Source organism: Rhinoderma darwinii, chromosome 3 (genome assembly GCF_050947455.1).
Source record: "Rhinoderma darwinii isolate aRhiDar2 chromosome 3, aRhiDar2.hap1, whole genome shotgun sequence".
NCBI lineage: Eukaryota > Metazoa > Chordata > Amphibia > Anura > Rhinodermatidae > Rhinoderma > Rhinoderma darwinii.
The window spans coordinates 424,039,165-424,066,997 of NC_134689.1; the positions used below are offsets into that span (position 1 = coordinate 424,039,165).

General features: G+C 40.8%; 1 protein-coding gene across 1 annotated transcript; it reads left to right on the forward strand.

The window, feature by feature from the left end:
* The first annotated feature begins 2,352 nt into the window (after positions 1 to 2,352).
* On the forward strand, positions 2,353 to 27,225 carry LOC142750652 (olfactory receptor 8B12-like). Its single transcript, XM_075859642.1, has 4 exons — positions 2,353 to 2,394; positions 14,493 to 14,926; positions 25,048 to 25,261; positions 27,106 to 27,225. Exons 1-4 carry the CDS (start codon positions 2,353 to 2,355, stop codon positions 27,223 to 27,225), a joined length of 810 nt encoding a protein of 269 aa, XP_075715757.1.
* The last annotated feature ends 608 nt before the right edge of the window (positions 27,226 to 27,833 follow it).

Consider the following 27,833-nt stretch of genomic DNA (forward strand, 5'->3'; position numbering starts at 1 on the left):
AAAACACAAGTATGTCATCAAGGTACAATACAAGAAATACCCCCAGGTAGTCTCTTAAAATATCATTTATGAAATTCTGGAAGACCGCGGGAGCATTACACAACCCAAAGGGCATGACGAGGTATTCGAAATTACCTTCGGGCGTGTTAAACGCAGTCTTCCACTCATTCCCTTCTCTGATTCGGATAAGGTTATAAGCCCCCCGAAGATCAAACTTAAAAAACCATTGGGCCCCCTGAACCTGATTGAAGAGATCAGGAATCAAAGGAAGGGGATACTGGTTCCTTACAGTGACCTTATTCAAGTTTCGGTAATCAATGCACGGCCTAAGACCACCATCCCTCTTCCCTACGAAGAAGAAGCCAGCACCTACCGGAGAAGTAGAGGGGTGAATTTAACCCTTGGCCAGGCTTTCCTGGATATATTCTCTCATATCCTCACGTTCGGGACAAGAGAGATTAAAAATCCTACCCTTAAGGAGCTTAGCTCCTGGTACCAAATCGATAGCGCAATCGTATTCTCTATGAGGAGGTAACACTTCGGGGGCCTTTTTAGAAAAAACATCAGCAAAGTCCTGAATAAACTCAGGTAGAGTGTTCACCTCCTCAGGGAGAGAAATAAAATTAACAGAATAACAGGACATCGTGCATTCATTACCCCATTTGGTAAGATCCCCAGTATTCCAGTTAAACGTGGGATTATGCATCTGCAACCAGGGAAGGCCTAAAACGAAATCGGACGATAATCCCTGCATCACCAGTACAGAGCACTGCTCCAAATGAACGGAGCCAACAATGAGTTCAAAAACAGGGGTATGCTGCGTAAAACAACCATTAGCAAGTGGAGTGGAGTCAATACCCACTACCAGAACAGGTTTAGGCAAATCAAACAATGGCATAGCTAGAGACATAGCAAATTCCACAGACATAATATTAGCAGAAGACCCTGAATCCACGAAGGCACTGCCGGTGGCAGACCTACCCTCAAAAGAGACCTGAAAGGGAAGCAAGATCTTATTAGGTTTCATATTTACGGGAAATACCTGTGCGCCCAAGCGACCTCCCCGATGGTCACTTAGGCGCGGAAGTTTTCCGGCTGCTAATTCTTACACCTAGGACAGTTGTTCACTTGATGCTTGTCATCCCCACAGTAGAAGCAGAGACCATTCTTCCTGCGGCGCTCACTACATTGTTGGGGAGACACGGAGGCCCCGAGTTGCATTGGTTCATCCGAGATTTCCGTGGCGAGGGGCTTTTTTGATGTTCATATTGGCCATATTACCTAGCAATTGCCCTAGGAGCCATATGTACGGCATCCGATGGAGCCTATACGGCATTACATAAAGCCTGTATGGCTCTGTACTAGAAAAATAGGAGGCCATTTATCATTGAATTATGTCCTTTATTATTTGACACAAGCATTCAGAGTGAAATCTCATCACCACAAAGGTCCAGTCTTACCGGTTAGGCTTTATCAGGGGCATCCTAAAATTGGCAGGGAGACCATCACCGAGTACTACATGAAGAAGCAATCTATACATTATACATGTTTTATAATTCTAATACTACTTTGCATGTTTCATTTATTGTATTGTATATATACATTGTTTATTATACAGAAGAAATAGAAGTTTCTTCGTTAAGACCTCTCCAGGTCATTCAGGAATGGACCAAGCATCAATGGATCTTCCTGAAGGCGTCCTTGATGTCTTTGTTCCTCAAGCAGTGTATGATAGGGTTAATTAATGGAGTCAGCACACAGTATAATATAGATAGAATTTTATGTAAAACAACAGATTTTCCATTGTCGGGGCTTAAATAAACAGAAACGAAAGCACCATAAAATATGGACACCACTGTCAGGTGGGAACCACAGGTGGAGAAGGCTTTTTGCCTATGACTAATAGACTTTATCCTGAGGATTGTGTGGACAATATAAACATAAGAGATGACCACTATTAGGAATGGGTACAGGATTGCCAGGGAGCTCAGGATGGTAGACAGGAACTTAGTCTCCCATATATTAGAACAGGATAGTCTCAATATAGGATCAAAATCACAAAAGAAGTGATCGATGACATTCGACCGGCTGAACTTAAGCTGGGACATATTCATTGTTAGAATTGAGGTAACAGTAAGACCTAATATCCAGGATATAATAATCAACTTCAGGCAAAGCATCAGATTCATTATGCACTCATAATGCAGAGGTTTACATATGGCCAGATACCTATCATAAGACATGGCTGTCAACAGAAGACATTCTGAAGATTCAGAGTAACCAAAGAAAAAGAACTGAGCGATGCATCATGAAATGGACATAGAGGAACCATTGTTCAGAACCATATGAAGTATGTTCGGGACAATATCTGAGGTCGTCATGATGTCTGATATGGTGAGTTGTGATAGGAAGAAGTACATGGGACAGTGGAGCTTCCTACTGTTGGCCACCAGAGTGGCGACCATAAGGTTTCCACATATCGTTGTGAGGTAAATCATGAAGAGAAAGATAAAAAATAAAATTCTGAAGCTATGGAGACTTGGAAATCCGAGGAGAAGGATTGTGGTAGTATTGTACTTCTCCATTCCCTAGTAAAATATGTTATTTATAAGAAAATAAAATGTTCCTTTTCCATAAATTACAACACAATCAAAGCTGAAGAATGACCCACATAGGGCATATGGAACATGTCTGAATGGAAAAAAAAAAACCTTTAAACATTTATTTGTAGCTTTCTCATGTCAAAACCACTAATCTTTTGTCCAAAGTAATGCGGGTCACTGTGTCCACGACATGATACAATATTAGAATAATAGTTGGTAGTAGAGATGAGAACATTCTTCACTAAGAAGGTAAACCTGTATTATACACGTTCAATAATACTTCACAGCCCATAGGATACACTGTATGTAATAATGATTGTAAGACCCTATATCAACACATTTAGTCATCACTTTCCCAGTAGAGCACTGTTTCCCGATATCATGTTGATCATTGGTCATTGTCAGGGTGCAGAAGGTGAGTGTGTATTATAGTCATGCTCATGATTGTGGTTGTGTGGACGCACTTCAATGCCTGTGCAATCACTTTAATAAAACAAAAAAGGCAGGATCAATAAATGGTTTTATAATCTTTATGGTCCTCAAATCTGTTTGGTAGCTTCCATTAGATCTTGCTTTTTATGTTTTAGTGAGCGGTTCCTTGAGGTCTCGTGCAGGAGGTCTGCAGGTGGAGCAGCAACCACGCTAACCAGAGGAAAAGCTTTTATCCACACGTGCATCCCAGGGTTGTGTTGTGCCCGTTGCACAACTCGGCTTGGTCACTGTGGTTCTATTCCCTCCGCCCAGAGGAATTTCATTGCCCGTTTTCATTAATATATTACACTATGGAGCCCTTATTGCATTATTTGCGTAATTACTTTCACATAGTAGTACTTTAAGTTGTACCATTATGTCAAGGAGGGCAGAAAATGCTAAGTATGTCGTCTATCTCTCTAACTAATAATAATAAACTTATACATAATAATAAATTAAAGACAAAATTCACTAAGACAGTCACTAAGGATTTCCCGTTAAAATATACAGTGAGACCTATTGGAGCCGGCCATTCAAATTTCTGTGAAAAAGTCACTTCTTTGAGAGGACCTCCCCAATTTTGGGTGGTCATCTCCAGAGCTTCACTGTATGCAGCATATAGGGAAATTGAAAATCCAACACTGAAATATCTGGTCTAACTGGGGGCTCGTATTCACAAAGAAGTGGTCTTTTTGGAGAGGTTTCACTGTAATTGCACTTTTAGAATTTCCAAAATTCACTACTAATTTTTTTCACCAAAAATTCAAAATACCTGCATTTTGTAAAAATATTTTTGAACTGGTTAGGGGACTGCATAGTAGGACATGATTTTATCTGTTCACCTCTATATGTCACTAAATATACAGTATATGTTTATCCATTAAGCCCCATTAACAATGACTGACATCTTGTATAATATTACGGACACTTCACTTCTATTGTGTTGCTGTAGCATTTTGTGGTGCCAAATACTAAAAGATTCAAGGGAATTATATTTAAAAATTTTGCATTATATCAACAATATTATTCTACCCTCAGCACAGGCAACATCTATTTATTTGTAACCACTGTTTGCTCTACAGATTTTTCAGGCTACTTTTGGATCAATTTTTACAATATTCAGCTTACAATAATTGTATCATTGATATCCTAATAGAGAAAATAACATTAAAAATATTCTACATAAAAATGGTGTGGCCAACAATAATAACAATTCTCTCAATCTGGATGTTTTTTTAATTAAATAAACAGACAAATATTAAGCAATGAAATAATAAAAATAAAATAAATATACTGAAGTTAATAAAAATTAAAAATTGTTACCATTAAATAAAAATAATTAAATAATACACATAAATAAATAGATACAATTAAAATAATTAAAAAATGCAATGAAATATATGATTAAAATAAATAAATAAAAAATAAAAAATAAAAATTGATACAATTGAAATAAATAAATAAATAATAAAAATACATCAAATTCATTCACAATTAGATGTTATTTTGATTCTAATAATAAATACCTAATGAAGCAGAGCTGTTATAAGATGAGACAATGGCTGATATTTGGCTTTTTTTTAATATATACTGGAAGATGAAGCCCTGAAGAAAATAATCCTCTGAAGAGCCTGGTGATAATCTCTTAGGTCATGAGGCCCATGGGGTGAATGTAGATGCAACAACAATAATCAGTAAAATAAGTTCAAATTATTAACCCCAAAAATAAATGTACTGAATAATTATATTGAAATGCCCCGGATTATGTGGATGCTGCCTCTGCTGTCAGGTCCTCTCTATATTTACATTTTTGTTTCTGTTTCTGTTTCCTCCATCATCTTCTTCACCCTAAACCTGATGTCTCCATTTCCGTCTGTAACTCCACCATCCTGCCCAGACATCAAGCCCAATGTCTTGGGGTTATAGTTGACTCTGATCCTGTCGTCTCTTCCTCACATTCCATTCTTTGCCAAATCTTATTTCATCCATCTAAAAATCATCTGTCATATCTGTCCCGACCCAACCACTGACACTGCTGCATCACTGAGCCAGGCCCTGATCACTACTAACTGGTATTCCACTAGACAGACTGGCTCCACTTCACTCTATCATGAATGCAGCAGTCAGGGTGATCGGTCGCTCATTACCCTGTTACTGGTCTCTTCTAGAATTATATTTATGGCTCTCCTCCTATTGTACGAAGCTTTCCACAATGATAAACCACCATACAACTCTACTCTCTTCTCCATTTACCAACACACTCATTCTCTTGCATTGCCAATAAACTACGTCTCATATCCCCTCTTATTACATCCTCTCATATCTGAAGGATTTCTCCTGTGCTGCACCTATTCTGTTGAACCAATTCCCAGGAACATTAGACTTGTTCATAAATTTCCCAGTGTTAAGCGTGCCTTCAAATCTAATTTTTTCAGAGACCCATGTCACATGTAGTCTATGGCCCACACACAATCTGTCCTGGTCACAAATATCTCCACCCCTCCATTCTAAACTTGCTACCCTTGTCACATGACTCTGCACTTTATATCCATGTTGGTTCAGATAAGGTCTGCGTGGCTGGTTCATGTAGCTTTATTTATATTCTGTGTTAAGCCCTTATGGTCAGCAGGATTCTCCCTCTTGTAGAGTGTAAGCTCTTATGGTCAGCAGGGTTCTCCCTCTTGTAGAGTGTAAGCTCTTATGGGCAGCAGGGTTCTCCCTCTTGTAGAGTGTAAGCTCTTATGGGCAGTAGTGTCCTTTCTCCTGTAGAGTGTAAGCTCTAATGGCCAGCGGGGTCCTCTCTCCTGTTGAGTGTAAGTTCTTATGATCAACAGGGTCCTCTCTCCTGTAGAGTGTCAGCGCTTATGGTCAGCGGGGTCCTCTCTCCTGTAGAGTGTAAACTCTTATTGTCAGCACTGTCCTCTCTCCTGTAGAGTGTAAGCTCTTATGGTCAGAAGGGTCCTCTCTCCTGTAGAATGTTAGCTCTTATGATCATCAGGATCCTCTCCTGTAGAGTGTAAGCTCTTATGGTCAGCAGGGTCCTCTCTCAGGTAAAGTGTACGCTCTTATGGTCAGCAGGGTCCTCTCTTACTTAGTAATGTTACCAATGTTAATAAGTAGTAGTTTATAGTTACTAAGAATGGAGTCCTCATTAATAAAATGTTGTCAGAAACTGTGAAGTAAAGCACCACACACACACACACACACACACACACACACAAACACACACACACACACACACACACACACACAAACACACACAAACACACACAAACACACACACACACACACACACGGCCCCCTAAAGATAGTGCCACTCATAATGCCCCCTAAAGATAGTGCCCCTCATTGAACCTCCAGTATATAATGTCCCTCATAAAGACCTCTGTAGATAGTGCCCACCAAAAGCCTCCTGTGGATAGTGCCCCCATAGAGTCCCCTGTAGATGGTGCCACCTGTAGATAGTATCCCCTGTCGTCTACAGGTTGTAAATAGTGCTCCCTGTAGAAAGTGCCCCTTGTGGATAGGGCCCCTGTAGATAGGGCCCCTATAATGCCCTCTGTAGTCTACAGGCTGTAAATAGTGCCCCCTGTAGAGTCCCCTTTAGATAGTGCCCCTTGTAGAGTCCACTGTAAATATTGCCCCATATAGCGTCCCCTGTTGATAGGGTCCCCTATAGATCCCCCTGAAGATAGGGTCCCTATAGATTCCCCTCTAGATAGTGCCTCCTCCTGTAGATACGGCCCCCTATAGAGTCCCCTGTAGATAGTGCCCCCAACACTGCCCATTGCAAAAGAAAAAAAAAAATATGTTAACCTGTCCCCGTTCCCGTGACATTCTCCAGCGACGTCAGATCTCATCCAGTGGCTCAATGACGTCATTGCACCGAATACATCATCGCTAAAATCACCGAATGGTGGAACATCTTGTGCCTCACCAAGCAGGGCTAGACAAATCAATTGTATCCGCGTCCCAAGGACGCGAATATAATTGAGTGCAGGGGACTAGTTCTGGGCTTTCGCTTGACCCGGTTCTCCGAGCCGGCTGTAAAACCGGGGTAAACTGGCTCGATCCCACCCCTGGATTGTGGCTAACAATGGGGTGGGGAAAATCTACCTGGCCGTGGGGACTACTGTGACTAACTATTGTGGCTAACACTGTGGTACGTTTGGTGAGCTTTTGAGGGTACAATGTAATTGACATTTTATAGGTGGCACAATGTAAAAAAGAAAGTAGAAAAAATACATGAACGGGCCAACCGATGGAGCTTCCCACCCGTTTGTAAATCTCTGTATTTTTATTTTATTTATTTTTTCGTCAACTTTCGATGGTGCAAAAGTAAAGGCCTGGCTTGGTTTTAATGTCATTGCGCGCGCTGACTCTTCACTTCTTAAAGGGCCAGCGCGTGCCAATATCCAAAGACTTTCTATTTAAGGATCCTCCTCCCTCAGATCCTTGCTTGTTCAACCAAGTTATCCCTGTGAGCTTCCCTGTACCCAGTTTCTCTGTTACCTTGCCTTCTTCCTTTGTGCGGATTTCCCATTGTGACCTCTGCCTGAACTTGTAGTATCCTTGCCTGCCGCCTGCCTTGACCTATACGGGACCCATACCCGTAACGACGTCTGCTGCCTGTCCTGATTTCTGGCCTATTCATCTGACTGCCTCTAAACCCGCTGTGCCAATCATTGCCCTGGGTTACAAGCACCATCTCCCAGATTATACAGATCCACAAACAAACCGGTGAGAACCTTTATACCAGCTGTATCCTGCAAAGGTTCCAGTGTGGATCTTATTCCAGTCCGTTATTGCTATCTATTGTCAGCCTGTATCCAGTTATATGCTACAACCAGAGGCGTAGCTAGGGGGGGCAGGCGGGGCATGTGCCCCGGGCGCAACTAGTTTGTAGGGAAGGGGGGGCGCCGAAGAGCAGCTGATCACTGCTGATAGGTGCGCCGTATGTCGGACACCTACAGCAGCTTTAGGAAGAGCCAGGAAATTATGCAGTGGCGTTCTGACTGGGGTCTGTGACGGCCAGGGAGTGGACAAGTCCAGTCACCTTACCTGTCACCTGACCTCACGTCAGTGACATGAGATGAGATGACTCAGGTCAGGGGAAAGGTCCACTCCCGTGCTGCACCCTTCCAGCTCTGCCTCTACTCTGTGCTCTGCTGTTACACACAGCCGAGAAGCAGAGGAGGAAGCTCCGCCCACAGCCCGTCCTGACCTGTCAGCAAGGAGACATGGTGAGTGTCTGTGTGTATATGTGTGTGTAGTGTGTATACAGTGTGTGTCTCTGTCTTAGTATGTGTATATGTTACAGTGTGTGTGTGTGTGTGTGTGTGTGTGTGTGTGTGTGCGTGTGTGTGTCTCTGCATGTGTTTGTCTCTTACATCTACTACATTATCTGTACTCAGAGAGTTATCACTGTGTCATCTGTGGTCTTACATAGGACTGCAGGTAACACTACTACATTATCTGTACTCAGAGAGTTATCACTGTGTGTTACCTGTGGTGTTACATAGGACTGCAGGTGACATAACTACATTATCTGTACTCAGAGAGTGTACTCTTAGAGTTATCACTTGTTATCAGTGGTGTTACATAGGACTGCAGGTAACACTACCATCTGTATTTAGAGAGTTATCACTGTGTTATCTGTGGTGTTACATAGGACTGAAGGCAACATCTACCACATTATCGGTAATCAGAGAGTTATCACTGTGTGTTATCTGTGGTGTTACATAGGACTGCAGGTGACATAACTACATTATCTGTACTTAGAGAGTTATCACTGTGTTATCTGTAGTGTTACATAGGACTGCAGGTAGCATCTACATTATATGTGGTCTTACATAGGACTGCAGGCAACACTACTACATTATCTGTACTCAGAGAGTTATCACTGTGTTATCTGTGGTGTTACATAGGATAGCAGGTAACATCTACTACATTATCTGTGCGGTGTACATATGTGCCTGTGTGCGTATATATGGGTCTGTTTGTGAATGTGTCTTTGTGCTTGTATATATGTGCCTTTAATGTATTTGTATATGTTCCTGACTGTGTATTTATCTGCCGGTGTGTGCATATATATCTCTGTACGTCTATATATTTACCTGTATGTATGTATTCCAGAATGTGTGTATGTATATTTGCCTGTATGTCTAAATATCTGTCTTTATGTATGTACAGTATATATGTTCCAGCGTGTCCATATATGTGGTTATTTTCTGGTTTGTGTAGGGGGCGGCAATAAAGAGTCCCGCACAGGGCGCATGACCTCCTCGGCTCCTCCGTTAAGTCACACCAGGCAGAGCGGAGAGTGGTAGCGGTATGCTACCGCTCACCGGTCTGTTCACAGTGTGGCGCTAACTACAAGGGGGGTGAATGTGGCGCTATTTACAAAGGGGCAGCGGGCTGTGTGTGGCACTATCTACAAGGGGGTGAGTGTTCCGCTATCTACGAGGGGGGAAGCTGGATGTGTGTGGAACTATCTACAAGGGGGGCTGTGTGGCGCTATTTATAAGGGAGGCTGTGTGTGCGCTATCTACAAGAGAGGAGCTGTGTGTGGCATTATCTAAAAGGGGGGCTGTGTGTGGCACTATCTACAGGGGGCTGTGTGTGGCCTCTTTAATTTATTTTCTTTAAATTTATTTTTATGTTAATTACATAATAGAACTATATCGCTTGTAAAATGTAGAAATGCTTTTATACTCGAGTTACATTAAAAAAATTGTGAAAAAACACCTCATTGATTGGTAGAGAAAGCAAACATGGCGAGGTGGAGGGAGATGTCAGGAAATAAGTTGGGGGGTGCGCCAATCTGAATCTTTGCCTCGGGTGCAGGAGAACCTAGCTACACCTCTGGCTACAACCCTATATCCAGTTATCTGTTATCAGCCAGTGTCCAGCCATCCGCTACCTGTCTGTGTCCAGCGATCCGCTATCAGATTCAATCCAGTTGCCTGCTGTCAGTCTGCCTCTTACTGTTGGTGACAAGCCTGAAGCTTCATCCATCACGGTACCATCTGTCAGTGCCTATTCCTGGTCCGCTGGGCCAGCATCTACTTTGCCGGAACCACCTCAAGAGGTAGTGACCTGGTAGCTGTCCTGCGGAGAAGACCAGATGCTTGTATAGGTGTTAAAGTATGAAGCCTGGGAAAGCTACTTAGATAACGCCCTTAGAGGTGACCCCAAGCCAAACCAGTGGAATAGCCCAGTGGGTCCACAACCTGCTGGTCGTAACAATGATATGTCCTGTGTTCACAATGATTACAATAAGATTAAGATGGCGGATCTGAGGAGCCGCAGTCCAAAGCTATAAATATCAAAAATAACCCAAGCGGAGATATAGGATGCAGAAAAATGCATCCGTTCCAAAAGATGTTCGATCTTCTGGAACAACTGGAGGGTAATATGTTAAACCTGATGGGATTTTAAAAATAAAATATAATTAAAATTAACGTAGCATCTTTTATGGACTTGGTGGTAACGATCATCTATCCTACTGTAAGCTGGACGTCTGTTGGTGAGATCCATTGACCATCTATGGGGTGATGACAAATTTATATATTTTTTTTTTATATTTTACTACTTTTACAGAGAAAAAACTATTTCTTTAAAAAATATTATATTGCTTCACTACATTCTGAGAGCCAGAACTTTTAAACTTTTTCGTCGATTGGGCGGTGTGATGGTTTAATTTTTGTGGGATGAGCTGTAGTATTTATTGTCAACATTTTTTGATACATCCGTTTTTTTTATCACTTTTTATTAAAAAAATTTTGCAGAGCTAAGTTGACCAAAAAAAGGCGATTCTTGGGTTTTCATTTTTTTACAGCGTTCACCGTGCGAGTTAAATAATGGTATATTATAATAGTTTGGACTTTTACGGACACAGCAATACCTATTTTGTTTACTTTTTTTATTTTTGACATTACATGAGAGGAAAATGTGGAAAAGGTTTTTTTTAACATTAAATGTTTTTTTTTTTCACTACTAAAAACTTTATTTAACTTTTTTAAACAATCTATTAGTCCCCTTAGGGCAGCATTAGAGGGCTTAAAAGGCCAGGATTAGCGTGATCGCTGTTCCCGGACGTTAGACTCAGGTGTCAGCTGTAAAGCACAGCTGACACCCACAGTTTATGGAGCTCGCTCAGCGCGTGAGTGTACTCCATACATTTCCCCACCCCACACCAGGACATAATTGCAGTCAGGCTGCGTGAAGGGGTTAAAGTTAAAGACCAGTTCAAGGTCAGGGTCAACACACAAGAACAAAATGATGTACCTTATCTGCATGCAACACTATCCGGCCAGATCCTTCCTTAAATAGGACATGGGCGTACGTCAGCCACCGGGCGTACGTCATTAGTGAGGGATCATCACTGGCACAGGGAGTGGTGAGTAAAACTGTTCATGGCCTTAAGGCCTGGTCCTCAAGGGGTAAAAGTTCTTCTGGACAGTGTAAAACAGGAATGTAGTATAATCAGTAATATCTATATGTGTGCAGTAAACTTGTTATTTACAATATCTGTCCAATAATTTGATGAGAGAATATATTTTTGGTTTCCTGAAGGAATTGGCACAAGTGAGACTTATAACCACAAAAAATTAGCACAAGCCAATAATGTGTGTAATTTCTACAGTATATTTCTCCGATGGATTATTTTCATACACAGGAGACAATATAATAAATGTCTCCCCTGGCTTCTTGTTTTTTACGTATAGTTTATATTGTGGTTCTCAATATATTTATATCACTGATAAGAAATATTTATGGGTCTGGCACCATATCTGTGTACTCCTACATTCAACGGACAATACAGAGAAGCTTTCTACACTCTAATGGCAATCTTAAACCTCCAGAAGTATGAGAATATCAGATGTAAGTACTGTCACATATTTCTTTATGCAGCAGAAATAATATAACAAGGCAAACCTTGAGCCAATGATCTGAGTCTTCTCAAATTCTAAAGTGGAGTCCTGAGATGAGAGAATCTTACAAATTCTGCTCTCTATTGATTCTACAATCTCTGATAGAGTCTCGTGCACTGTGTTAGTCCTGGTAGAGTTGGTTTATTGGTCTGGTTTACAATGTGCAGCCACTTGGTTTGCAGTTACGGAATCAATGCAGAAGATAATTTTTGGACATTTGCTCTTCGGTCATCTTGACCACCAGATTTCTTATCCATCTCTCACTTTTCCAATTGTGTCAGATATTTTATAATATAAAGTTTAGGAAAAATACACATAGTTGTATTCACACAGAACTAGTATAGTGACGTGTCCTGTGGAATGTGTTATTATTTTGGTTTTCTCCCTTTAGAAGGAGTAGTTCTAGGGGAGAATATGAAGCCGCATAGAGGCACCATACCCCCCCTCACACACAGATATTAGGGTTTTCCAATTGCGAGACTGTAGGGCCTCTGTGTGCTGTCTACAGGCTCCATTCACAGCTGTGTTCCGTACATGTGCTTCACTATGTGTAAAAAGCCCAAGACTGAGACCTGTGAAGTAATCACTGGATATCGATGATGGGTAGTGAAACATTGAATATCATCAAGAAAATAAAATGTATCTACCATTTCAGATCAAATGAACAAGCTTCCAGCTAAAATCCACTACTGTATATTCTTCATTAACCTTCTGTACATTCGTAATCTGCGGCTGTGAGATTCTCCAGGGCCTTGTATGGCAGGCTGCTAGATCTCAACACTGTAATATATATCAGACTGAGGCACCATTCTCTGCCTGTATGCGATGGCCAGAAGCTGTCTCACTAGGCAGGATGGGGATGGTGGACCATGTCTTCAACAAATGTGTGGGTCCAAGAGCTGGGACATGCATATAGTAGACTTTTATGCCATATCCGGTGGATATAACTCTTTATAGGGGTTGTCCCATGAAGGACATTTATTAACTATTCACAGGATAGGTGTAAAGGATCTGCCTGACACAGCTTCTGTGTCGACGCCCGTGGTTACTCACTCTGCACCTGCTCCTAAGTCTGGTCGAGTGACCCCTTCTTCCACCAATCAGCCTGCGAGGCTGAGGAGTGGGAGAGCCTATCACAGCCTGGCCAGACGGAGCTAGCTCCCGCCCTCTGTCTATTTATACCTTCACTTCCTGCTCCTCCTTTGCCTGTGATTCTTTCAGTCTGTTTCCTGGCTCTGCTGCTGCTACTTACTACTTGTCTTCTGCTTCATATTGACCCTGGCTTGACTGACTATTCTCCTGCTCTGCGTTTTGTACCTCGTCCACTCCTGGTTTGACTCGGCTCGTTCACTATTCTCTTGCTCTGCGTTTTGTACCTCGTCCACTCCTGGTTTGACTCGGCTCGTTCACTATTCTTGTTGCTCACGGGGTTGCCGTGGGCAACAGCCCCATTTCCCTTAGCTTCTGTGTACCCTTGTCTGTTTGTCTGTCGTGCACCTAGTGAGTGTAGGGACCGTCGCCCAGTTGTACGCCGTCGCTTAGGATGGGCCGTTGCAAGTAGGCAGGGACTGAGTGGCGGGTAGATTAGGGCTCACCAGTCTGTCTCCCTACCCCGCCATTACAATAGGTGGTAAATTTATGACCGCTGGAGGCCCTATAGTTGGGACCCCCAGCGATCACTAGAACGGGTGTCAAGAGCCTTCTCACTGCCCGACCTCAGTAATCGAGAGCTTGAATGAAGCAGTAATTATGCATGCACCTTCATAGCTTAATTCAATCTCTTTCTCACTGCGGCCATGCAATGAGGAGGAACAGAGAGCTCGGATGACACCTTAAATGCCACTAATAGACTTTAATGAACATGATATTGGTATTTTCCTATTACAAGGAGAAGAAAGCAAAAAGAAAAAGAGACGGTTAGTTACTTTTACTTTTTTAAACCTCTCATCTTAAAGGGTTGTTCCCATCTAAGACATGTATTACAAATTCACGGGAAATGGGATCCACACCTATGTTAAGAATGGGGGTCACGCACCCCCATTCTACTTGGTGAGGTAGCCCTGACCACCACATCAAGGTGGAAAATAGATAGAGAGGTGGCCATGTGGTGTTCTCTTTTCACTTCTATCGGATTTGCGTAAACAGCTGAGCTCGAGCTGGGACCCGTATCTATCAGACATTTATGGTATATCTTGTGGCTATGCCATAAATCTCTTAGATGGAAATAACCCTTCAATGACCTGAAATGCTACAGATAGAGTATAAAAAAGATATAACATTAACATTTTCTTATGACAAGGAGAAGAATGAAGAGAGAAAGGGATGAAGTTAGTTCCATTTACTTTATTATACCGCCTGGAGAGATACTTTGCGCCCATCATGAAGTTTGGACATTTCAGTTCCTGTTTTTACTGCTCTATTAATGGGAACATTAAACTATTTGATGTCAACTTAATTTAATACTTTCTTGTTTATAATGAAGGAAAATAATTTGACTGCAGAATTTATCCTCTTGGGATTTCAAGGAGGCCAAAGTTTAAGAATGTTTCTGTTCTTGCTACTTCTTGGGGTTAACTGTGGGACGCTATGTGGGAATCTCCTGATCATCACCCTGGTGTCCATCAACAAGAACCTCCACACTCCAATGTATTTCTTCATCTCACAACTGTCCATCAATGACATCTTGTTGACCACAAATATTGTCCCCAAAATGCTCCACCTTCTGCTATATAACGGGGGGACCATTTCATTTATTGGTTGTATGACCCAGCTTTATTTTTTCTGTGCCTCCGAAGTATTTGAGTGTTTCCTTCTCACAGTGATGTCCTATGACAGATATGTGGCCATCTGTAATCCCCTCCGTTACACCTCTATCATGACAGGCGAATATTGTGTGAAATTGTCCATCATCTGTTGGTCGGTCATTTTCTTCATAATGTTTATAGACACCCTAACAGTAGCAAAGCTAAAGTTTTGTGGAGCAAATATTATTGACCATTTTTTCTGTGATCGTGTTCCCATAATAGAAATTGCCTGTTCTGGCTCCTATATTATTGAGCTCAAGGTATATATATACTGAGCTTTCCTGTACTATTCATCCCTGTTACAATAATAACAGTCTCTTATATTAATATTATTGTTACCATCTTAAGACTCCCTTCCAATATCAGCAGACGTAAAGCCTCCTCCACCTGCGGAACCCACCTCATCGTCGTCTGTATATTTTACGCCTCTCTGCTCAGTGTCTATATTTTCCCAACAAAAGGACAAACATCGACCATCAGTAAGAGCCTATCCCTGCTCTACACTGTGTTTACTCCTTTCATAAACCCCATTATATACAGTCTGAGGAATAAGGATATTATGAAAGCCGTACAAGAAACAATCCAGAAACATTCTGTGTGTTCTAGTCATCTATAATTATGATATATGTACATACATGGTGTCTAGGTGGTGTTTGTGGTATAAATATTCTTGATCTTGTATTCAATGAAGAAAGCTGAAGTTTATACAGAAATAATATAAAATGTGTTACCCATTGGCAGGTAGCATAAAAAGAGATGAGGAGAGATGAAGATGTGGACTATAGGGTTTTGGGACTGCGACTATTTTGAGGTTTGGACGAGACAATACCAATTATGTATCCTTTTTTTATTATTTAATTTATTTAATGGGAAAAAAGGAGAAAAATGTAACTTTAGTTCTTTTTATTTTTTTATATTTTCAAAAAATGTTTAGATATTTTTGTTGTCCCCCCCCCCCTGTAGCCTTTACCCTGCAATCTATGGATTGCTTCTGCAATACACTACAATACTTATGCATTGCAAATTATTGACTTTAAATGTGCTCTACTATTAAGCTCTGCCTCTGGCAAGGCCTAACCTCTTCCCGACATCCGCTGTATATATAGTATGGAGCGGACACCATAGAATTAGTGTGTCGGCTGTATATTAAAGCTGACACTTCAGTGTAATGAGCGGGATCCCACTTATTAAGCTCATTAGATGCCGAGGTCAATAGTTACTGTGACATATACGTTGTTAGAAAGAGGGGGACGGCCCCATCTGACATTCCATCGCCCCACCCATGATGCGATAGCGGGGTGCCGATGGTTGTCATGTAAGCCTGAGGGTCTAATGAGGGCCCCCAGGACTGCCATCTTCGGACTCCTATGAAGAGCTTCATGGGATCCTTTCACAATCACAATGTACTGCATTACATTAGTATTGCAGTATATCGGACAACCGATCGCTGAATTAAGTCCCCAAGGGATACTAATAAAAAAGGTTAAACACAGTTAAATAAAAAAAAATATATATAGAAAAGTTAAAAGTTCATAAAAAAGCATTTTGTCATCTTACCCTTAAAGCTATGGGGGAAAAAAAATACATAATTGGTATCACCACATCCGTAAAAGTCCAAACTATTACAATATAACATTATTTAACCCGCACAGTGGACACCGTAAAACAATATAATTGCCAGAATCTCTGTTTTTTGGTCACTTAATCTTCCACAAAAAAATGGAATAAACAGTTTGAATAGAAGAGCCACTCACCACTACTGGAAATGAAACCAGTGGCATACGTGGTGTCAATGGGCAGCACCTACAGTGTTCTTTGCACTATTTTTTTTCTATGTCATTACTTATAAATGGTTCTATAATAGATCAGGGCTGAGATAAATAATGGTCTTTGTACTGGCGGGGCAATGATGAGGATTCACTGCTATTGTGCGCCATTACCAGATCCATCCTGGTGAGAAAAGTAGAAATTTTGATAATAGAAGTGATTACATTGTATATGTAGCTTCATAGATAGATGTGAAATTGACCCCTGGTTTACCAAACCTAAATCTAGCTTAAAATAATTACTAAAAATAAAAGAAAGTAGGAGACCCCCTTGCACCATTGTGGTCTACAGGTAAATTGCGACCGGGGACAGCATCTATATGTGGTGGTTATGTTCTCTGACCTGATTGCGTGGATGGCTCCAGTGTGTTACACTGAACAGTAAAATGGTGTTTTCTATGAAATGAGTTGTTGTCAGGATTATGCAGGGTTGGAACTTGAAGCTCTTGTGCCTGAACTTTCATGTATCATTTATAGCTCGTTGAAACCTCATATGGGTCAGAGTGACTTTTGGGACGTTCAAGGCCATTGTCTGAACTGCAACCTATGCCCCTATAGTGATGCCCCTGGGAGTATGATGGTGCTATATAAGCAATGGGAAACACATCAAAATATTTAACATTCATTGAATTTCATTAGCCAAACCCATTCCAAAATTGCCCAAGATTAAAGTGTCCCCATGTGTGCCGTCTGTCCTTATCCCACAGCCTGTTTGGGTCATGTGTGAATGTTCTCTATCATGATCATTTCTCTTTAGATCCAGTAGCATCCGCTCTTTGCGCCTAGGACCGCGCTGCTTGTGACGGCGAGTGGTCTGTGCTGTACCCGCCTATTGCAGATCAGTTCACCAAGTTAATATATATATATACATATATATATGTATTTTTTCCTATTTATGTGGCTATAGTTTCCCCTCATTGGGGTATAGATATTATCTTGCACTTTATATTCTTGTGTGGTTCAGCATGTGGTTCCCCTCCAGGTTTACTAGTTGCACATAATACATTTATACGGCTATTGTATTCTTTTCATATTCTCCCATTTGGATCCTATTTGAGATTTCGATCTGCGCTTTGCTTCCTGATTCATTTTTACAGATTCTTTCTGTTTTTTAAATGGTTTTATATTTGGTATGCAGTGTATAATAAACTTTGGTCTTTTCATTCCCGTTTTTTCGTATCCATTTTTTATTACTTTGGGTGTGCGCAATTTTGTACATGTGCCTTTTCCTCTCTCCCGGAATATCAAAAGTTTCATTGCCCCGAGTAGGCTAAGAGAAAATATCCCAAAGGATGAGACTGAGATCAGTTTTCTGCTTAGATAGCATGTCCTATAGGTGCAATGTTGCTCGATGCCAGTGTTGTGCCAATATCCAACACAGACAGCTGACATCACAATGCAATATATCAGGGGAAATGTTCCCGATAAAAATTTTTTGAATCGTTCCTCCAGTTATGTAGTGCACTTACTGGAGTGTAGTTGCAGGTTACAGTATATGGGGCGAATAAACAAATGTTGAGGACAAGGATCCGTAAACATAGGTCGAACGCTCATAATCAATTTTTAAAACCTAGTGTGTCCAGACATCTACGTCAACACCATGGGGGTCAATTCAATGTCAAAATTACCCCATTGGAACAAATTACAATGGATGGCTGCAATAGATTCTCGTTACTAAAAAAACTGAGAATCTTTCTAGATTTTCTAATACCACAGTCTCTCCCCCGATGGCTTAATGAGACCCTAGAGAACACCAAATAATGCCCACCCTATCTTTAAGCCATAGTGTGAGTACACTAGGAGTAACTTTATCCATTTCATTTTAATGTGCAGTAGATTCTCTATTATTATTACTATTTTTAGTATTATTATCATGATTCTTAGTATTATTATTATTATTATTATTTTATTATTTTTATTATTATTATTATTATTATTATTATTATATTATTATTATTACTATTATTATTATATTATTATTACTATTATTATTATGATTCTTAGTATTGTTATAATATTATTATTATTATTATTATTATTAATATTATTATATTATTATTATTATTACTATTATTAGTTATTTCAGATTAGATAAAGAAGCAGATATGTGATTGGTTACTGCTTCAATTTTTATGCGCTTTTGTTCTCTTGTTTGAAGTCTTTCCAGAGACATTTAGGGAGATTTATCTACTTAGTGAAGGCATTTTCCAGCAATCAATCAAGTCCCAAAATAATAGCCTTTAGAAATAAGAACTGGAACCGGGTTCCTTCTTCTCCACTGGATCTCTTCTTCCCCATAGTCCCGAGATAATCGAACAGATTCTTATAATCTGCAGTTTAACCTCTTAACGACCGCCCACCGTCTTTTGACGGCAGGCGGTGCATGTCCTTAGTCTACAGCTACATCTTTTGGCGCCGCTGTAGAAGAGGCTGATGAGTGCTCCTGTGAGCTCATCCTCTAAGCAGGAGCTGTAACTTACAGCTACTGAAATTATAGCAGCCTCCTGAACCCACCTGGGATTGGAAAACATTCCGACCCCAGCTGTTTAAAACTATGATCGCTGCGGTCTGTGACTACAGGGTGATCAAAGGAAACTCCCCTTAGGTATCTACACGACCATAATAACCTGAAGAGTAAATTTAACAGGTTATTTAGCGTGAAACGTGAACGGGATAAAAAATAAACCAAAAATATTATGTAGAGAATCACTTTTTCCTATATTCACAAAGAATTATACAACTTATACAGTAATTTTTTTTTTTACTTCCAAACTGCACAAAAACAAAATACAATTTCTCACACATATAACAAGGCCTCATTCAGCCACGTAAAGGAAAACATAAAAAAAAGTTATTGCTTCTGAAAGTCAGAGAGGCAAAGCTAGTTAACCCCTTAAAGGAACAGTGTCACAAATTTTTTTTTTTTTACATCAGTTTGATTTTAGTGTTTTGTTAAAAACTTTTAGATTTATTTGTGTGTTTGTGTTTTAAATTTTTTTATTTTTGAACTTTTTCTTCCCTATGGGGGCTGCCATTTTTTTTTCCATTTCTGTATGTGTCGATTAACGACACATACAGACATGGAATACGGCACATACATTCCCATAGTGAATGCGAACGGGGCCCGTTCCATCCACTATGCTGTACTCCGTCTGTGTGGGAACGGCGCATGCGCCGCTCCCACACAGTCCAAGTTGAACTGTGCGACGTCCGGCGCCATTTTCCTGTGGACCGGAAGTCGCGGCCGGACAGTAAGATTACTACTTCCGGTCGCGGTTTCCGGACTTGTGCACTTGGAGCGGGAGGTAGCAGACGGAGCGGACGGACCGGAGGGAGCGGCGGCGGCTGGAGCAGGTAAGTTATTTCTGTGTATGTAAGTGTTTTACTGTGTGTTTACTAGTGTATGTAAACCTACTACACTGTGTGTTAGCTCAAAAAATGGCGACACACAGTGTAGGAGGTTTGACCGTTCAATCCCCTTGTTTTTCCCGGCACTAGCCAGGATAAAGGAAGGGGGGGGATTCTGAGAGCTCACTAGAGCGAGTGAGTTTTCTCAAATTTTGCAGCATAAAGCAATGTGGTTGCTTTACCACATGCAATGCTGCAATTTTGGGAATTGCTCCATCTAGTGACCAGCACTGGGAAATATTATAAATTAGAATCTAATTTATAATATTGCCTGACTCGTGAAAAAAATTAAAAAAATTAGAACAATGTTTAATCACATATACACTAATTGTTTAACTAAAAAAAATATAATTTTTTTTCTAGCGTCACATTCCCTTTAAGGACTCAGTCTGTTTTGACCTAAACCCCTTCCCGACATTTGCCGTATGGATATGTCATGGAAAGCTAGTGCTTCCCGCATTTTCCCGTATCCATACGACAAATGTATGGCACCGGAAGGGAAGCTGAGTCGGTGCCATCATCCCCGGATGATGGTGTCTATGTTATATACTACCTACTGATGTCTGCTGACTCCGGCCGGGTATGCAATGTTTTTGATGTAATGCAGGATTACCTATGTATGATGCCATCCAGTCACATTTAGTTATTCAAGAAAATGTAATATTTGTCTACCTTCAAACCAAGTGCTAAATTTTTCCCAGCCTGTTGTCATATTTACTGACACCTTTTTCTACATTTTTTATTTTTATTCCTACAAAATTTTTTCTGTAAAAAAATCCATTATACATGTAATATAAGTGCACAGTTTCTGTCATTATGTAAGGATTTCACAATGTCCGGCCAAGAGCAGGTTTCAACCCCACAGACGCAGAGAACAACAGACTCATAGTCCATCACTTCAACCACTTGGCCGCCTCGTCTTCATAGTCTTCAGTGACGTTCATTTCTAATTATTTTATAACCTGGTCCCTCAAACATGGAGTTGTACATCTTAGATCAGTGCTTCCCAAACTTTCTGAAGCCGGTACCCACTTTTGTCTGAGACATTTGTTTGGGACCCCCCACTACATATGTCAACATCATTCATAGTTAGATGCCGATACTTATCTCCATTCCAAAAAATAATGTGCGTGTGGGGATGGGGTGGGGATCCAGGTACCCTGCTCCTGTGTGTCACTGAGGCCCGACTACGGCAGCTGATGGTGGGTCATGTGACCAAACCTTCAGTGGCCATCAGAGGCGTAGCCAGGGGTTTAGCACAGTGTAAAGGATCTGCCAGGCACAGCTTCGGGGTTAACGCCCATAGATAATCAGTCTGCACCTGCTTCTATGTCTGTGAGACTGACTCCATCTTCCACCACTCAGGGTGGCAGGCTTAGGAGTGGGAGAACCTATCACAGCCTGGCCAGACGGAGCTAGCTCCCGCCCTCTGTCTATTTATACCTGCCTTTCCTGTTCCTCCTTTGCTTGTGACTCTTCTCATTTGGTTTCCTGGCCCTGCTGCAGCTTCTTGTACCATTGTCCTTGCTTCATATTGACCCGGGCTTGCTGACTACTCTCCTGCTCTGCGTTTGGTACCTCGTACACTCCTGGTTTGACTCGGCTTGTTTACTACTCTTCTGCTCTGCGTTTGGCACCTCGCACTCTCCTGGTTTGAGTCGGCTTGTTCACTTCTCTTGTTGCTCACGGTGTTGCCGTGGGCAACTGCCCCTTTCTCCCCCTAGCTCTGTGTACCCTTGTCTGTTTGTCTGTCGTGCACTTATTGAGCGTAGGGACCATCGCCCAGTTGTACCCCGTCGCCTAGGGCGGGTCGTTGCAAGTAGGCAGGGACTGAGTGGTGGGTAGATTAGGGCTCACTTGTCTGTCTCCCCACCCTCGTCATTACACACAGAGGGCTGAAAAACATCTGAGTGGACCACAACCCAGTTGGCCCCCACACAGTATCTCATACCTCCATGGTCAATATTACTTTTCTATCAATCAATACCCATTATGACCAAACCAAAAAGCTGTGTAATATGGCCCCCTTTAACCCTTTGTTATTTCACCTTACATAAATCTTTGTCTTACTGCCTATAGGAAATTTACCAGTCTGGTTTACCGACTTAATTGGTATTATTATTATTTTGTATTATTATTATTATTATTTTGTATTATTATTATTATTATTTTGTATTATTATTATTGCTTTGTATTATTATTATTATAATTATTTAGTATTATTATTATTAGTTTGTTCCTAATTTATGCTGTCATCTACAGTAACATTGTAACATACGACATAAAAGTTGATTAGTTACATGTACAAATACAATTAATAATCAAATAGACACACACATATATATATATATATATATATATATATAAACAATACAAGCAAGAAACGTTACGCCGGTCGCTTCCCTGAAGATTTCATTTTTTACTTTGCACCATCGGTGGTGATGACGAAAGTCAATAACGGGCCGCTCACGTCCATACAAAACTTTCGGTCCCAAAAGGTAAAACAGACTCTAAAACACACTCTAGCGCACTCTGAATTTTTTCACCACTTGAACCCTAGACCGCTCGTTAGAGGATGCGAAGCTTGTAACATTTGAGGGTGATATGGTGTATGGAATGCCTGTGTGATGCCAAGGCTAGTAAATATATGTCCTCGTACTTCTCCTGTGAAGTGGGTTCCTCTGTCACTCTCAATTTCTTCAGGGACCCCATATCGGCATACTACTTCACTGAGTATTTTCTTAGCAGTTTTTTTAGCCGTGGTTACCGGCCATGCCTCAGGCCAGTTTGAAAATAAGTCAGTACATAGGAGGACATATTCATATACACCTACCTCGGGTATCTCTATATAGTCCACCTGCAGTCGCTGGAAGGGGTAACCAGGGTGAGGTGTGCGCTTACTGTTTTTTTTTGTCATTTTCCCAGAGTTGTGTCTGGTGCATGTCAGGCAATCCTCTACATGTCGAGCAGCTGCGTTCTGGAATCCAGGGGTGAACCAGTGTAGTAACACTCTGCTGATCATGGACTTGGGACTTGTGGACTTGGGAATGCGCTAGGGCGCATATCGTTGGAAAAAGACTACGTGGTCTACGTGGAACCGCAGGTGGAGAAGGCTTTTTGACTACCGGTGATGGACTATATCTTGAGGACTGTATGGACCATATAAGCATAAGCAATGAAAAAGATCAAGAATGGACAAACAATTACAAAGAAGCCCATGACCACAACAAATATCTTACATTTCAATATATTAGAACAAGATAGATCTAATATAAGATCAAAGTCACAAAAAAGTGATCAATGATGTTTGACCTGCAGAAATTAATCATGGATATTTTGATAGTTTCAATTAATGTTAAAGAAAAACCAATGAGCCAAGATAAATGAACAGACATGAGGCAAAGCAGAGGAGTCATCAAAGAATTATAATGCTGGGAAGCAACAGCACCTTCGTTGGGCCTGAGAGTCTGGTCCTGGAGAGTGTTACGGGTGACGGACAGGAGCTTCTCCGCAGTAGTGTGTGAGTTCCTTGGTCCCTGTTATGGTGTTTAGGTTTACGTTTGCAATTTTTTACGTCTTGACTATTTTCTGACTTCGCTTACTGATTGTTGCTTGACCTATGCTGTATCTATGTTCCTGTTTTTGCAAAAACTCTGCCATGTTAGGGTAGCACCCAGTAGTGCTGGTTGTGTTACAAGATAGATGGCATGAAGACAGGAGATAGTGGCGATTTCAAACTTTATTTTGGGGCCGGCCCTGAAAGTGCACCAGGCTACACATAAAATATACTCGGTACTTACCAATATGGTAGGTACAAAATTAGGTGCGGCTCAGGCAGGCGATAATATCCTGCTCGTTATATAGTATCCCAAGGCTTTTTGGGACAGTTGCAGACACGATCTTCTTTCACTGTATTATTTTTTTTATGTATTGCATTTGAAATCAGAGGCAAACAGATCTACAGTGGGGCCCATAGATTGTGCAATAGCTCTGATATCCCGTCCTCTCTCAGATCACACACAGCTCTTATTTTCTAGGAAATGGATCGGACCAATGTGACTTCAATAACTCTACTTGGCTTTCCAGGTCTTCATAGTTTAACACATTGCTTTTCCTTCTTTTCCTTATTATTTACATTGGAACAATCTGTGGAAACCTCTAAGGCCCCATGCACACGACCGTGCCCGCAATCGCGGCCCGTGATTGCGGGCACGGCCGGCCGCTGACTGACAGCCGCATTTTCGGGCCGTGCTCCCATACAAAGTATGGGAGCACGGCCCGCAAAATGCGAAAGAACGGACATGTTCCATAATTCCCGGAACATTTCCACGGCACTGACACCCTTCCGTAGTGCTACGGAAAGGTGTCAGTGTTCAATGAAAGTGAATGGCTGCGTTTTTGCGGACCGCAATTGCGGTCCGCAAAAACGGAGGTTTTTTGCTGTCGTGTGCATGGGGCCTTAGTCATCACCCTGGTGTCCTACAGCAAGAACCTCCACTATCCCATGTACTTCTTCATCTCACAGCTCACCACATTGGACATCAGAGTGACCTCAGATTTTTTCCCCTAATATGCTTTATATGATATTGAAGGATGGTATCACTGTGTCTCTTCCTCGATGTATCGCACAATTATACTTCTTTGGTTCTTGTGAGGGTTTTGAATGTCTTCTGTTGACAGTGATGTCCTATGACAGATATCTGGCCATATGTCACCCCCTCCACTATGGCTCCATTATGAATCCTTGACTTAGCCTGAAGTCCATTATTACATGCTGGTAGTCCAGTTTCTCAGTAACATTAATTCAAGTACTAAATATCTCCCAGCTCCATTTTTTGTGGTCCAAGGTCACTGGTCACTTCTTCTGCGATCTTGACCCCATACTACACCTTTTAACGTCCGATATTTTGGGAATTGAAACACTGGAAGTTTATCTTTGTATCCCTGTAGTTTTGTGTCTATTTCTAATCATAATCATCTCTTATGCTTATATTGTCAGTACTATCCTCAACATCCGGTCCATCAACGGGAGGCAGAAAGCCTTCACCACCTGCAGCTCCCACTTGATAGTGGTGTCTATATTTTTGGATTTCAAGTTGTATGTATTTAATTCTGTCATTCAAAGTAAAATAGTTTCTCTATTTTACACTGTGGTGACTCCACTAATAAATCCCATCATTTACTGTCTGAGAAATAAAGACATTAAGGAAGCAGTAAGAAAAAAAAAAATCTTCTGAACTGGCTGTGGATTTAAAATACATTTCTTCAGATTTAGTGTTCCAAATGTAAATCTATCAGTTTTGTAATTACAAAATATAATTATTTTAGACCTGTGGTGGGGGGTAGAGGAAAAATTGTCAGCCCTATTTTAATGGAGTGCTTCATTGCGAAGAAAGAAAAAAAAGTAAGAACCAGGGAGATGCACGAGCTGATTCAACAGTCATCACGAGCCATTCACTCAAGCTGTACTTTAATGTTAGAGGCATCACTTCAAATTTAGTATTTAACCTGGACTTAAAAGATCAAGAAGAAAGGTTTTTTTTAAATAAAAGATTAATGGGAACATGTATTGAAAAGTCTAGAGTACTCAAAAATTCCTTTACAGATTTAGATAAATTTTAACATGAAGAAAGTGTATTTTGTGTGGTATTTTTATTTGTCTTACAAGCAGAGAAAATAAAATATGGAAACATACACATTTTTTAATATTTTAGATAAATTGTGTTGTTTTTCACAAATAAACAATGAATGTATTGACCAAAGTTTACCACTGACATAAAGTACAATGTGTCACAAGAAAACAGGCTCAGAATCACTTGGATAAGTAAAAGCACTACAAAGTTATAAACACATAAAGTGACACAGGTTAGAAAAATGAGACTTTGCCAGGAAGGTCAGAACTGGCTGCGGTGACAAGGGGTTAACAATCACAATCATAATAATAATAATAATAATAATAATAATAATAATAATAATAACACCATTTGGCATCAATGAGTCACATTCTGAAATTATTGGCATTAATCGCAGTGAATATTTACATACATCAGATATTACTATTTTCTTGCCAAAACATTTCTTTACTGATGATAATAATTTTGCTTCTTCAGTTTTCTTCAATAATATATCAATAAAAACATAAAACACCCATAAATGAATAAAATCAGAACAAGATTACAATGTGACACAGAAGCTTCCTATGTAGTGTGAAGTGATTGGGAGAACACACACAACCACCGAGGAGGAAAACTTTTCAGATTTGGTCACTCTAATGTAAATAACGTGGTTTTGTGGACTTCAATAAAGAAACAACATAAAATATGGTATAACATAAAGAAAAAAATATCCATACTCACTTTTTGAAGCTCCTGCACTACCGATCCCATGTTCCCCCATGAATTTGTGTTTACATTGATGAAGTGATGACCTGCCTTACATGACTGATCCAGTCGATCACTGCCATCAATACTGACAAGACCGCTGCAGTGAGTGATTGGCTGGTGATGTCAATTGTCGGCATATCACGTCATTATTTCATAAATGCAAACACAGACCAGCGGGGAAACACGGGGTCAGTGGCGGTGAAGCGGTGGGGTATTTAAATGGCAAGTATGGGCATTTTTCATTATAATATTCCATATATAGCTGAAGGTCTTTTTTATTTTTATTTTTAAAGCCCAGAAAATCCCTTTAAGTACTAGGTGGGAAAAAAGTTATAGTAGATGCTACTTAAAGATCTTAAAGAGGATCAGTTATGTGGCAGTGTAAATCCAGCCAGACACATAAGATAGCCATTGGCTAAACTATCAAAATATCCCCAGTATAAACATGCATGCTTGAATTGGTCAAACTGTCTCATACTTGGATCGGATAGGCTTGCTTGTTTACTATCAGGGATACACTAGCAGACATTAGATATTGGTCGGGTTGATCCCATGTGAAGCTCATTGGATTCCACCAGCATTTATCTAATGTGTATGACTAGCTTAAATTGGGATGGATGATCATTAGCCCCAAGTCCATCAATGATTTAACATTTAGTTAAATTGTTTTTTAGTTAAAAAAATATACATTTGTATTAACAATAACAGCTCATAAATTGGGAAAAAAGACACAAGTCCACCAAGTCCGACCAATTATCCCATATTTGTCTAGTAGAAGTCAAAACTGGTGTTGAACTTATAGAAGATGGAAAAATGCTATCATTTAATTTCCCTCTGATTATTTGATATTTGTGCATTGTTGTTCTGGGGCTGCTTTGAGCCACCAAAGTCGATGGTTCTGAGGTCACTTCTTCCATCCACACAGGACATGTGAACGTCCACTTAAAATGACTTCATAATTATTATTGTCATCCTTGTGTACTGCCTGCGGTCGCTGACCGCCGGCATCCGGCATTCTCGACTCACCAGCCGCGACCACAGTACACTGAAGCCTTGCCGGCATCTCCTCCCTCAGAGGCGCTGGCACGCAACCCCAATCTATCCCAGCACTCCCAAGACTTTAAAAGGAACTCTGTCCACTCCCTCTTTGTCTGAGCAATGTTGTCTCTTCCCAGTGTTTGTCATGAAAAATGTTTCCCTAGTTGTATCCTGTATGCTGTATCCCCTATCCTGTATCCTGTATCCAGTATCTGTGTCCGGTGTTCGTGCCAAGTCAAGTGTGTGAGACGACTTCTGTGTTCAAGTACAGTTATAGAGCACAAGCCTGCTTCCAAAAGTCCGGTACAATCCAAATTTCCAAAGTCCGGTACAAGCCAGCTACCCAGGTACTCTCGTCCTAGTG